This window comes from Grampus griseus, assembly GCF_964374135.1.
Source record: "Grampus griseus genome assembly, chromosome: 14".
NCBI lineage: Eukaryota > Metazoa > Chordata > Mammalia > Artiodactyla > Delphinidae > Grampus > Grampus griseus.
In genome coordinates, this window is record NC_139008.1 from 36,529,627 (window position 1) to 36,542,311 (window position 12,685).

Below are 12,685 nucleotides of genomic sequence, written 5' to 3' on the forward strand. Positions count from 1 at the left end.
ATGGCTCACGGGCCCAGCCGCTCTGCGGCATGTGGGATCTTCCCGGACCGGAGCACGAACCCGTGTCCCCCTGCATCGGCAGGCAGACTCTCATCCACTGCGCCACCAGGGAAGCCCTCCTTGTTCTTAATGACATACAAAAGCCAAGTTAAAATGCAAACAGATAAAAACCTGAGAAGGTGATCCTGAATTGCCATTAATTTCCATTTAGACCTTGGAAAAGTGCTCATTTTTATGGCTGTTTTATCCTATTGATATTGTGACGTAAGTAAACAGTCTAGTTTCTTTTACTCGAGAAAATTCTTCTTTACATGGCTAAAGATTCCAACCCGTTTCCATATTATCTCCTTCTTAGAGGTGTTCTCCCTTTTCCATCCACCACCAGAGAGGCATACAACAGTGATTAGTTCACCTGGGCAGATTCCCTATTGGTGAAGTAAATATGATTTCATCACAGTAAAAACTGTACTAATAGTATTCCAGAGCTGAATTTGCTAAAAAGTTAAAAAAGGAACTCAAACAATGTCCAAATTTGTGAACAGTACCCGATGATGGGACAGTTAAGAAAATCCAATTTGGTTCTTCAAAAATTTTACATTAGAATTCATTTCTGCCCATGAGATTACTGAAATTGGTAAACCTGGAAGACAATGCTATGCAATTAAACATCATATTATTGCTTTCTGTTTTGGAAGACCATGCTACAAATGTTTCTAACATGTATGTTTAAGAGTGGCTGGGGAAATCAATGCAAACCAACAATATTCACCTCTGTGACCACAGAAGAATTCATGGCTGCATCCACTATTTGAAGCTGCATTTGCTATTCTGCCAAATACAGTCCCAAAACAGCTTTTCCCTTTACTCTGAATGTTCTTAGAACACCTCTCCTGCTAAGGAAATCCCTGAAAGTTTTAGTAAAAACAGCAAGTAGTACAACTACTAACACATTCCCTGCAGACTCAACCTTGATTCCTTCTGTGAAACATGTTTATTTCCCAAAGTTTCCTGATGAAAAATTCCACTGATGAAAAATTCTTCATGCTTCATAATTTTGTACTTTTCATAACTTTAAGGTCCAGCTCCACTTGGTGAATTTCTTCAGACTGAGGACACTGAACAAGCTTCCCTTTACTGGTGGAGTTTCTGGTGTCTAAGAAGGCTTGAGCGTCTGCTGAAGTTTCTCCTGCATGTGCTACAGGTATAAGGCTGCTCACCTGTGTGAGTTCTCCGGTGTTTAATAAGGTGGGAATTTTGACTGAATTTTTTTCCACATTCATGACATGTAAAGGGCTTCTCTCCAGTGTGAGTTCTTTGGTGTGTGTGTAGATTTGTATTTTGACTGAAGCTTTTCCCACACCATGAGCATTTATATGGTTTTATTCCTTGGTGTGTCGTTAAGTGCTTATTAAGATCTGAACTCCACCTAAACCTCTTATCACACTGCTGACATTTATATGGTTTCTCTTCAGTGTGAATTCTTTGGTGCTTAATAAGGTCAGAGCTAACTCTGAAGCTTTTCCCACATTCCTGGCATTTAAAAGGCTTCTCTCCTGCACGTTCTTTTTTGTGAAGATCCATAAGTTTCAGCAGCTCTTGTTTCCAGGTTGAAAGTTTCTTTTTTTTCTTCACTGGAAAATCTCGGTGCCATTTCCCCACCCTATGCATATCACCATGATTTTCTTTGCCCATTGTTTTCTGGGGGACTTTCAATCTGGCCTTTTTTGATGCTATATCTACTGGTATTTGTATTTCTAAGTCAGAAAGACATAGAGGCTGAAGATTTTCAGTGTCATTTTTGAGCTTTAGCCCTGCTGGAATAAACATAAGAAACAGCTAACTATATGACAGCAAGAAAGCCACAGTAATGAAGAGAAAAACTGGATGAACACTAATTTTTAAAAAAAACAGATAAGCAGAAGTGTAAAATGTTAAGCCCTTGTAAAAGTTCCTATTAAGGCACATTTCCTTTCTTCCCATGGTGTACTTACCTGTAGGCAGCTCTCCAGAATTGTCCTTGAACTCCAGGGATCTTTGAACCCACGGCTCTTCCCCCTGCTCTAGACAGGAGATCACTTTAGGTTTGGGGAGCACAAATAATGCTGTGAAATGGAAAAACTGAGGTCAAGGATTGGTAACAACAATAGTCCACTAATTCCAGACTATTTCAGGAAGAGCAAAGGATACTTTAACAGTTTGCAACACCAGATGGTTAAATGGATAGACTCATATCTGGTATCAGGTTCATAACATACTTCATTTGTGGGTGGATATGCAAAGTAGAGAGTGAGAAATAAACCTAAGCTGGACCAATGAAAAGGATATAGGGCATGGGAATCCAGTGCATGATCCTCATCTTCTGCTACCAAGAATACCCCATACTCTACTAAGGTAGGACCAAACTGCAGAGGCTGTAGGAAATATACCTGGTCCTATTAAGTCTTTAGGAAGACTCATACTGGATAAGGCCAGGTCTAGGGGAGTCAATGTGAAGGTCAGTGGGCTGGGTATCATAAACACAAGTGATTCCTGTTATACTATAGCAACTTTCAATTTAGATTTCAGGTACTAGACACTGGATCAGGAAAGATTTCTACCATTCCCATAGCTCACTGGTTCACATCCAGGTGGAGGAAACAGACCAGAATTTCTTAGTGGACTTTCTCTAAATCATATTGCCAAGTATGGAAAGTATTCATCACTCAGTCATTCAATACATATGTGCTGAGTGGCTATGGTGCACCAGGCACCCTCTATGTGCTAAGGATACAGTGGTGAATAAGCCAAGCCCCCTGATCTCACAGAGCTTATCTTCTAGTGCAGAGTGAGACAATCTAACATTAATAAACAAGCAAATAAAATGTCAGGAAGTGATAAATGTTTTGAAGAAAACTAAAGCAGGGTAAGAGAACATTTAAGATTCTGCTTCTGTGAAGATATTTTAGATAAGGCTGTATGAAAAGCCTCTTTTAGAAAGTGATATCTGAGCAGAACCCTAAAATAAGAATTTTACCATGTGGCAGAAACGTGGGCCAGGCAGAGGGAAGGGGAAAGAAATGAGCACATCAAGTCCATGAAACAGCAAGATGAGCAGTATGAACAAAGAGGCCAGAGCAAGGGCACGAGTAGCAGGACATGACAGCAGGCTGGTGAGGAGGGGCCAGATTTTGGAGGGTCCTGAGAGCCTTGGTAAGGAATTTGGATTTATTCTGAACCTTACGAGAAGTTATTGCAAGGTTTTGAAGCAGAAAATGTCACGATCTGATCAGGTTTTTAAAAGACTCTGGCTGCCATGTAGAAAACAGACTGAGAGGGCAGGAGTGGTGGCAGTCGGTGCCAGTTAGAAAGTATTGAGGTGGACCTTGATAGAGATGTTGCTGGCTGAGACCAGGATGCTAACACAATAAGCTGAGACATGATCAGATTCAGGCTACACTGTGAAGGTGGAGCCAAGAGTGATGTATTAGACTTAGTGGGGTATTATGGCAAGATCAAGGTAAAGGATGACTGGATGTTTCTTGCTCTGAGCAAGTGGATGAGTGGGTATTCCTTTTACGGAGATGATAAGGGCAAGATGTAAGGGCAAGTTTGGAGGGAAGAGGAGATCAAGAATTCCAAATAGTGTAAGGAATGTGTACTTGGAAAAAGCTCCCTGGTGATCTTTTCCCTGCCTACACCACCTAGTTGAGAACCAGTCAGCTACTAGAACAGAGACTCTCTCACAGGGGTGCATTCTCAGTACGCCAACAACAGGATAGATTAGTCCACTCCTATGCTAACGGAAGGGGAGAATCTTTACCTAGAGAGATGACAGTCTCATAGTTTTCTTGCATTACATCATTGTAGAGGGCCTTCTGAGTGGGATCCAGTAACTCCCATTCTTCCTTGGAAAAATACATGGCCACTTCTTCAAATGTCAACAAGCTCTAAAGAAGAGAATGGGCTTTAGCTCAGGACTTGCCACTACAGAAGTAGCCCAACCTTCTGAGCCATCAACTGCATGGTAAGCCAGTCACTAAAGGAACTAACAGCACATGAATTTTTTTTAAGTGGGAAGGCAGAAAGGAAGTAGGCAAGGGATCAGCAAATAGCCTGGGAGGTGCCCAGTTCCTGAGGGGGATCATGTGGGTTAACACCTCTGTGCACCTGCTGGGCAGTGTGGGTCAAGGGCAGCAGGGAGAGGTAGCCCTAAGAAGCTGGAAAGCACAGCTCACCTGGGACTCAGGCAAGACGAGCTCAGGTGCCACTGTCCAGTCTTTGGCATTTGTCTGCTCAGGAAAGGCTAGGATCTGGTAAGCAGGCACCGCTGTAGAAGAGTGAGAGGAAATTTCTCTCCCTTCTGTCTTTGAACATCCTAGGCTCAGTTCTGAAATATAGAAGATCCTGATCTTTCAGTAGAAATGGAACACTTTACAAGTGTTATGTGGTACCTAGAAGTGGCTATCTCATTTTAAACAAGAATCAAGCATCTACTCGCCCCTAAGATGGGTTTCCCAGTTGACTCTCTTCAGTTTTCATGAGTGAAGTCAATAAAAGGAAGTCTTGTTTTTTTCCTTACATGACATGAATTCTCCTGAGTTGGACAAAAATTAGAGGTGTTGGAAAATGTAGTACTGAGTCCAGTGTGCCAAGTAAAGGAAATGCAAAGGAAGAAATGAGCTTGGTGAGTTCAAGAAACAGCAAGAAGGGTTTCCCTGGCAGCGCAGTGGTTAAGAATCCACCTGCCAATGCAGGGGAGACGGGTTTGAGTCCTGTTACAGGAAGATCCGACATGCCATGGAGCAACTAAGCCCACGCGCCACAACTACTGAGCCTGTGCTCTAGAGCCCGTGAGCCACAACTACTGAGCCCATGCACCACAACTACTGAAGCCCGCGGGCCTAGAGCCTGGGCTCTGCAACGAGAAGCCACAGCAATGAGAAGCCCACGCACTGCAGTGAAGAGCAGCCCCCACTCGCAGCAACTAGAGAAAGCCCGCATGCAGCAATGAAGACCCAACACAGCCAAAAACAAACAAATAAATAAATTTATATATTAAAAAAAAAGAAACAGCAAGAAGACCAGTGTGGCTAAAGAGGACTGAGCAGGGCAGGAATGGCAGGAGATGAGGGCAGGAAGGTGAGGAGGGGCCAGAATTTGGGGGGTCCTGGGTGCCTCTACAAGGAGTTTGGATTCATTCTGAATGTGTGAAAAGTCACAGTAAGGTTTTGATGCAGAGAAGTGTCCTGATATGATCCAGTTTTTAAAAGATTCTGGCTGTGCTGTGTGGAAAACAGCCTGCGGGAGGGGAGGAATGGTGGCGGGGGGTGCCAGATAGAAAGTACTGAGGTGGACCTTGTTAGAGATGCCGCTAGCTTACACCACGATGCTAAAAGCACAGCAGGCTGAGACTTGGTTGGACTCAGGCTACACGGTGAAGGTGGAGCCAAGAGGACTAGTGATGCAGTAATACTACTGGGGTTTGATTAAGATCGGTGTAAAGGATGACCAAGTTTTCTGGGCTAAAATATTGGGTGAATCGTGGTGTCCTTTGTGGAGATGGGAAAGTTAAGAGAAGAGCAATTTGGAGGGAAAGAAGGCAGGAAGGATCAAGATTTAGGATAAGGAATGATCATGTGCACTGGGAAAAAGCTCCCTGGTGTTCTGGATATACCTTTTCCCTGCCCACACCACCTAGTTGAGAACCAGTCAGCTACTAGAACAGAGACTCTCTCACAGGGGTGCATTCTCAGTACGCCAACAACAGGACAAATTACTCCACTCCTATGCAAAGGGAAGGGGAGAATCTTTACCTAGAGAGATGACAGTCTCATAGTTTTCTTGCATTACATCATTGTAGAGGGCCTTCTGAGTAGGATCCAGTAACTCCCATTCTTCTTGGGAAAAATACATGGCCACTTCTTCAAAGGTCAACAAGCTCTAGAGAAGAAAATGGGCTTTAGCTCAGTACCTGCCACTTCAAAAGCAGCCCAACCTTCTGAGCCATCAACTGCATGGTAAGCCAGTCACAAAAGGAACTAACAGCATTTGATTTTTAAAAAGTGAGAAGGCAGAAAGGAAGGAGGCAAGGGATCAACTAACAAGTGCCCAAAATCGTGGGGAACATCTGGACTAACAGCTCTGAACACCTGCTGGGGAGTGTGGGTCAAGGGCAGCAGGGAAAGGCAGCCCTAAGAAGCTGGAAAGCACAGCTCACCTGGGACTCAGACAAGATGAGCTCAGGTGCCACTGTCCAGTCTTTGGTGTTTGTCTGCTCAGGAAAGGCTAGGATCCGGTGAGCAGACACTGCTGTGAGTGAAGGAGAGCCACAGGAAATCTCTCTCGCTTCTGTTTCTGAATATCCTAGGCTCATTTCTAAAATACAGAAGACCTTGAGTTTTTCAGTATTGATGAGACACCTTTAAAAGTGTATGGTGCCCAGAAATGGCCTTCTCCTTGTTAATGAGAACCAAATATCTACCAGCCTCTAAACAGATTCGCCAGTTTTCATAAGCAAAATTAACAAAAGGAAAAACCCTTTTTATTTTCCTCTCATGACACAAATTGTTCAGAGTTAGACAAAGCTTAAACATATTTGAAAATGACATACTCAGGGACTCCAGTATACAGTAGGAGATTTTAATCATTTATCATTTCTTTCCTGGTACACAATTTTCTTCACATTCCGCCACTGACAACCGATTTCTGATTCCAATTCCTTCTGTATTTTATGAGGACAAGGTGGGCCCAACCCTCTCCACTTTTCTAAAAAACTGAGTTCCAATCGCTTCTCAGCCTTTTGGCTAAGATCAAGTGTAAAAAACTGAGTTCCCAGTGTTATTAAGAGGGTTCTGTGGTTTGGAGATTTCTGTATCTTAGGCCAACCCCCACCTTCAACCACAACTGGTCTGCTCTACCACAACCTGGGGGGCATTCTAATTGCTAACGTGGCTACATTAGTAGATCCACAGGGCAGGGTAACCAGAAAGTGCTCACGTGTTCTGGCTTAAATTACTATCGCAGCTCCCAAGAGAAGGAAAGTAACATGAAGCTCCTTACCCCTCTCACATACGGGCTCAGTTTCTTTGTGGGTATTCCTGATCAGCAGCTCTTGTAGACTCTGGTGTGTATTCCAAAATTCTTCATCCTGGGACATGCCCACTTGCTCGGCCTCTGCTGGCTTCAGCTTGAAGCCTGGGACCTCTGCTGTTTCTCCCAAGAGCACTGCCTCCTTTCCCAGCTCATGGTCTGCAACCTAGAAATAATGCCCATCCTTGTTACCATGGAACTTACTTTTCGTTTGGGAGTTGGTGGGAGAGGGAGGAAAAAGCAGAGTGCAAACTGTGGGAAGAAGGAGACACTAAAGGAAATGTCACAAAGACTTAAAAGAGATACGAGACCACCAGTTTTCCACAAGAACTATACACAAAATATAAGAATATTGGCAGAAGAGGAAAAAGGGTGTGGTTACTGTCAGCCCTCCAAGACAGCAGCCCCCACCCTCTGCATCCAGCCCAGCTCAGACCACTAACAGGGCTGCACAGGCCACCTGTTCTCATGCTGCCTTGACAGACTTTCTCCCCCAACTTAGATTCTTGCCTTAGTGGTTTTCTGTCTTCTCTCTCAAAAGATAAAGGAATTGAATTTAAAAGTTGTCCTGTCAACCAGATTTTCCACATGGCCACCAGGGAAGAGTCTCACAGAGGATTGGGATGAAACGGAGAAAAATGTGGGAGGAAAGAGCCAGGGCTCTGAGCTTCCCTGATGGCGCAGTGGTTAAGAATCCGCCTGCCAATGCAGGGGACATGGATTTGAGCCCTGGTCCAGGAAGATCCCACATGCCAGACAGCAACAAAGCCTGTGTGCCACAACTACTGAGCCTGGGTTCTAGAGCCCAAGAGCCACAACTACTGAAGCCCGTGCACCTAAAGCCCGTGCTCCGCAAAAAGAGACGCCACCGCAATGAGAAGCCCGCGCACCGCAACAAAGAGTAGCTCCCGCTCACCACAACTAGAGAAAGCCCACACACAGCAACAAAGACCCGATGCTGCCAAAAGTAAATTAAAAAAAAAAAGAGGGTCACGGCTCCAACCTATCCTCAAGTAATTTTGACACAAAACGTGTGCCCTCCCGGTATTCTCAGTAGGCCTGTGAAGCTAGCTGGTATGCTGCCACCTGCCCAAGGGTGGATCCCCGCTCACAGCACAGCCAAGGAACAACCACTGAGGGAAGGCAGTGGAGGCCCTTGTCTATGGTACAGAGGACACTATCCCTCACGCTCTTTCTTCTCTCAGCTACTCTGTTGGGATTTCCAAATCTTTCTTTCCCTGTTTTCTTTCTACTTTTTCTCTTCCTGGGCAGTCTTCCTCTAGTTGTTTGGTTTCTCCTTCTTTCCTATCTTCACTCTTCTTTGGTCTCTAGGAATTCCTCCTTTTCTGGATCTGTCCCTTCCTCTCCAACTCCTTATTGCCTTTTGTTTGTTTCTAAGAACTTGAGGCCCATCTCCTTCGCCAAGCCAGACTAGACTCATTACCCTCAACACACCCTGGCTCCAAAGAGGGCAAAAAGCAACTCTCTCCCTAAGGCCAGGGAAGCCTCTCTCAGGATCTCTGAATCATATGCACTGACTATGGCTGTGGATCTGTGCTTTCACATTCTGCTTTACATGTCCTAAAGGGACAACAGAAGTTACCTATTTCACTTTATTTCTCAATTAATTGCCCCAATACATCCACCATCACCCTATTTCACTGTATACAACAGGAATCTTTCTTCTCACCCCATTCCTCGTTTGACCAGATTCCCTCTGCAAGTGTTCTACCAGGACCACAGCCTCCTCAATGCTCTGTAGATGGTGCTTCTTTATGCAGGTCTGGGTGTCCCTGGGCAGAATGGACAGGAACTGCTCTAGCACCACAAGTTCCAAGATCTGCTCTTTTGAATGAATCTCTGGCCTCAACCACTGACGGCATAATTCCAGAAGCTGGTCAACAGCCTCCCGGGGTCCAGCTGCTTCATGATAGAGGAAGCTCCGGAAGTGCTGGTGAGACCTCTCAGGACTGGGACTGTCCGTTTGGGGGGCATATTTCTTATGCTGACTGGAGCTCCCTGTCACAGGTCCCTTGGTCTCCCACAGAGTCCTGATCTGAGGGTTCAAGTACTCAGCCACCTTCAGATCTATGGTCATCATTCTTCTCGAGGAACAATTCTGCTCCTGTATTGGACACACCTCCAGCACTACCTCTGAAAACTGAGGCCCAGTCTGGTCTGGAACAAAATCAATAAAACGATCTTCTTCCTAAGGCATTGAGGGCAGAAAAAAGTGCATGTCAGTAAGAAAGTCACATGATCTTTACTACTTGTTACTTATTATGAGAGAAACATGAACTTTAAAAATCAACTGCCAAAAAAACCCAAATCAACTGCCAGACCCTTGTTTCTCTCATTTTCTTTCTATTATTCAGCTGAATACAGCACAGCTTATTAAAGACAAATGCCAATAAATCACTTTGCCTTTAAAAAAAAAAAAATCAGGAAAAGTTGGTGGGTGAAAAAACTAGTACCCACTGGCTCCAAGGAGTTTGGGGATTATCCAAAGATTTAACTGATGCACTTCCTATGCCATCCTCTCCGTGTAAAGGAAAGATCAGGAGAATATTCTGAGTTTCTCTTAAATTTCAACATATCGTCCTAGTCTGTCTTCAGTAAGAGGGTGCAACTTCTATGACCTTTATCCTTTTGGGAAGATGGAAGCCTTCACTTCCTGGAACATTTGAGGTGCTCCTTTCCATTGTATGAAAACTGGCAGGAGAGCTGAAACAATGAGACCAGAGTAGAAGAAAAGTAAATCAGAAAAATGGAGCCTTATTCTTCTCAAAAGCAACCCCCAATTAAATAACTAGTTGCTCTACATTTGTCTTGGCATTTCTTTGCAAGACATATAAAGAGCACCATGAAGAAGATGTATACCTGTGTATTTTTCCTTTCCTTTCCAAATTCACTTATGTATGTATGTATGTACGTATGGCTGTGTTGGGTCTTCGCTGCTGCGCGTGGGCTTTCTCTAGTTGCAACGACTGGGGCCACGCCGCATTGAGGAGCATAGGCTCTAGGCGCTCAGGCTTCAGTAGCTGTGGCTCGCGGGCCCCAGAGCGCAGGCTCAGCATTTGTGGCCCACGGGCTTAGCTGCTCCGCCGCACGTGGGATCCTCCTGAACGAGGGATAGAACTGTGTCCCCTGCACTGGCAGGCTGATTCCCAACCACTGCGCCACGAGGTAAGTCCTATACCTGTATTTTTAATTTCTCGTTACTTGACCTAGGAAAAATTACAGCTGATCCTTGTTCACAAAATGTTTATCCAAATGTCAATTGGAAGAAAAAGGACAGCATGTTAGTTGGTCATGATTACATTCAGCCGCTACATTTCTCCAGGGCTCATTTAGACCTCTAAGCGAGGCTGAGGAGAGCCTCGTGAGGCTCACTTTCCCTGAGGTGATCCAGCAGAAAGGGCACCGAAATTCTGCCCAGGAAGCCACGGTGTTCACAAACGGCCGGCTCCCGACGGCTCTGAGGCGCTGGGGACACTTCCCAGGCTTTTGCATCAGAGGAAGCTGATCTGACTGAGGCTGGACCGCCCGTTTCTCCCGCAGTAACATCAGCCAGCAAAGGAAACGCCGGCGGAGGCGGGAAAGTGAACACGACCGCCCGGGCGCGCCCGTGAGCACTGTACCTGCGGGCAGTGTCCGAGCGGGCTCCCGCCGCGCGGCCCTGGGCGCCACCCGCACAAACGTTGGAGAAAGCGGCCTCACGAGCCTGACGACTGGCCTCGCCCCAGACAGTCCTGTCGCCCGGCTCGGAAACACCACCGGCCGCTGTGCAGCGGCTCCAAGCAGCGGCCGCAGTCTCTCGGAGGCTCCGGGGCCGGCGCCAAAGCGGAAGCCGCTTCTAGGTTACCTCGGACGGCTTGGCTTCGTGAAGGCCGCTCCCTCTTCCCGGGGCTCTACCACAAGTTGCCGCCGGCCCGGCCACCGCTCTAAGGAGGACAGCTCCACGCCACACGCCACTCAGGGGCGGGCCCCCGAGGCCCCGGGGTTTGGGAGCGCAGGCCGGGCACTATTTAGACCCACCTGGCCCCCCTACCCGACCTGAAATCCTCCCTGCGCTGCTAGCTACCCGCGCTCCAACCCGAGGCGGAAGTGACGCACTTCCGGGGAGGACCCGCTCAGCCCCGGCTGGGTCCGTGAGCGCCGCCGCTCCAGGCCAACCTGGGTGACCGGCCTCCTCCCGGGTTCAGCCCTGGCGGCAAGAAAGAGTTAAGGCCACCGAGTCCCCAGGCCCGCCCAGCCTAGAGGGCCCTGCGCGCGGCTTGGCGCCCTTGTGTCGCCGTCTCGCGTCCCAGCTCTGTGGGGCGCGTGCGTCCAGGTCGTTCCTGTGTCGTGTTCGGGCTGCCGGCGGAGCCTGGTGACCCAGGCCCCACCCTGAGGGTCACCGTTCCCTTCCGTGCGCTGGGCCCCCGACCTTACCGCGGCTCAGCCGGCCGTGCCCGACCTGCCGGCCAGGGCCCTGTCGCAGCCTCCTACAGTACGAGGCCGTTTTGTCCCGGTCAGGATCGACGGCCCCTGAGGCGTGTGTACTCATTTCTGGGCCGTGCGTGCACACACGATTCTGTTTTTTCTTGTGAGGTAGGTTTTTACTTGTGAAATAGGTTCCTTTTATAGATCTCCTTGACAGAGAATTGAGAGATAAGGAGTGACTTGATCGAGGTCACATAATTCACCAGTGGCAGGTCCTCCAGTGGAATTTAGGGCCCCTTTGTCCTGTCTTCTGCTTTTTCCACCACAGCGTGCTCCCTGGAGCATGGGAACCTTCTTTTCATCTTGTCCTATAGTGTCTGGTAGACTTGCCTGGGTAAGGTAGGCATTCCATAAATATTTACTGAATCATATTTATGAGAATCTGAGTATTTCGGTTGTTGGCTTCCAGTATTTCCAGTTGTCAGTGTTTTCATAGTGTCAGCCTATACTAGTCAAGGGATTATTTATTAAGTCTACTATGTGTAGCCAGTGTTATAGAGTCGATAGGACAGAGCCTTTGATTCAAGGGATCTGGCAAAAGGACTGAGGCAATTTCACAAATATCAGCAACACAAGGTAGGAAAGGGTAAGACATAAGCTGAACGCCGTGGAAATTACAAGGAAATGAAAGTCGATTTGGGGGTTGGGGAAAATTATAAAAATCCTTGAGGGATTTGCCCACAGCAGGGAATGAGGCCACATTCCAGGCAGAGGGTAAGGTAAGAGCAAAGCCTTGAAAGCTTCAGAGATGAGCATGTGAGAAAATCTGTAGTACTTTTTTTTACTAAATGTAATTCGGGTACGTTTAGAGAAAGAGAGTTAGAAAATAAGTTCTTGTGGATCTACTGTGGAGCGCTTGGAATAGAAGTGAAGAGATTGCATTTAATAAAGTAAATAAAGAGCATCATTTGAGGGTTTTTGAGGGAGCTTCTTTCCAGGGCAGTTCATCTGGAGCTGAGTTTAAGGTGGGAACAAAAATGGAAGACCATTACAAGGTCATTATGCTATTTTTGCTTTTAGGTAGACTGGTGTTACACTCCTCTGAGGCATAGATCTTGATCCTTTTTGAGGGGGAGAAAAGGATTAAGCAGAGGTAATAATAATAATAAGCATCTGACAGGAATTCCCTGGC

General features: G+C 46.6%; 1 protein-coding gene across 1 annotated transcript; it reads right to left on the reverse strand.

Moving 5' to 3' along the window:
* Window positions 1-231: 231 nt before the first annotated feature.
* LOC309832293 (zinc finger protein 75D-like) lies at window positions 232-10,202 on the reverse strand. The gene is made up of 10 exons (XM_082669927.1): window positions 9,949-10,202; window positions 9,708-9,792; window positions 8,759-9,277; window positions 7,039-7,234; window positions 6,197-6,354; window positions 5,793-5,919; window positions 4,215-4,306; window positions 3,800-3,926; window positions 1,992-2,102; window positions 232-1,814 (listed from the first exon to the last, which is right to left on the reverse strand). Exons 2-10 carry the CDS (start codon window positions 9,768-9,770, stop codon window positions 1,132-1,134), a joined length of 2,076 nt encoding a protein of 691 aa, XP_082526053.1. The 5' UTR covers window positions 9,771-9,792; window positions 9,949-10,202; the 3' UTR covers window positions 232-1,131.
* Between the last annotated feature and the right edge of the window lie 2,483 nt (window positions 10,203-12,685).

Bases quoted from the DNA above. Each gene is read 5' to 3' on its own strand.
- LOC309832293 (XM_082669927.1), bottom strand. From the start codon at position 9,770: ATGGAAAGGAGCACCTCAAATGTTCCAGGAAGTGAAGGCTTCCATCTT. The intron at 9,278-9,707 runs GTCATAGAAGTT...TCAATGCCTTAG, and splicing joins ATCTTCCCAAAAGGATAAAG to GAAGAAGATCGTTTTATTGA. The intron at 2,103-3,799 runs GTAAAGATTCTC...TCCATTTCACAG, and splicing joins TGAGACTGTCATCTCTCTAG to CATTATTTGTGCTCCCCAAA.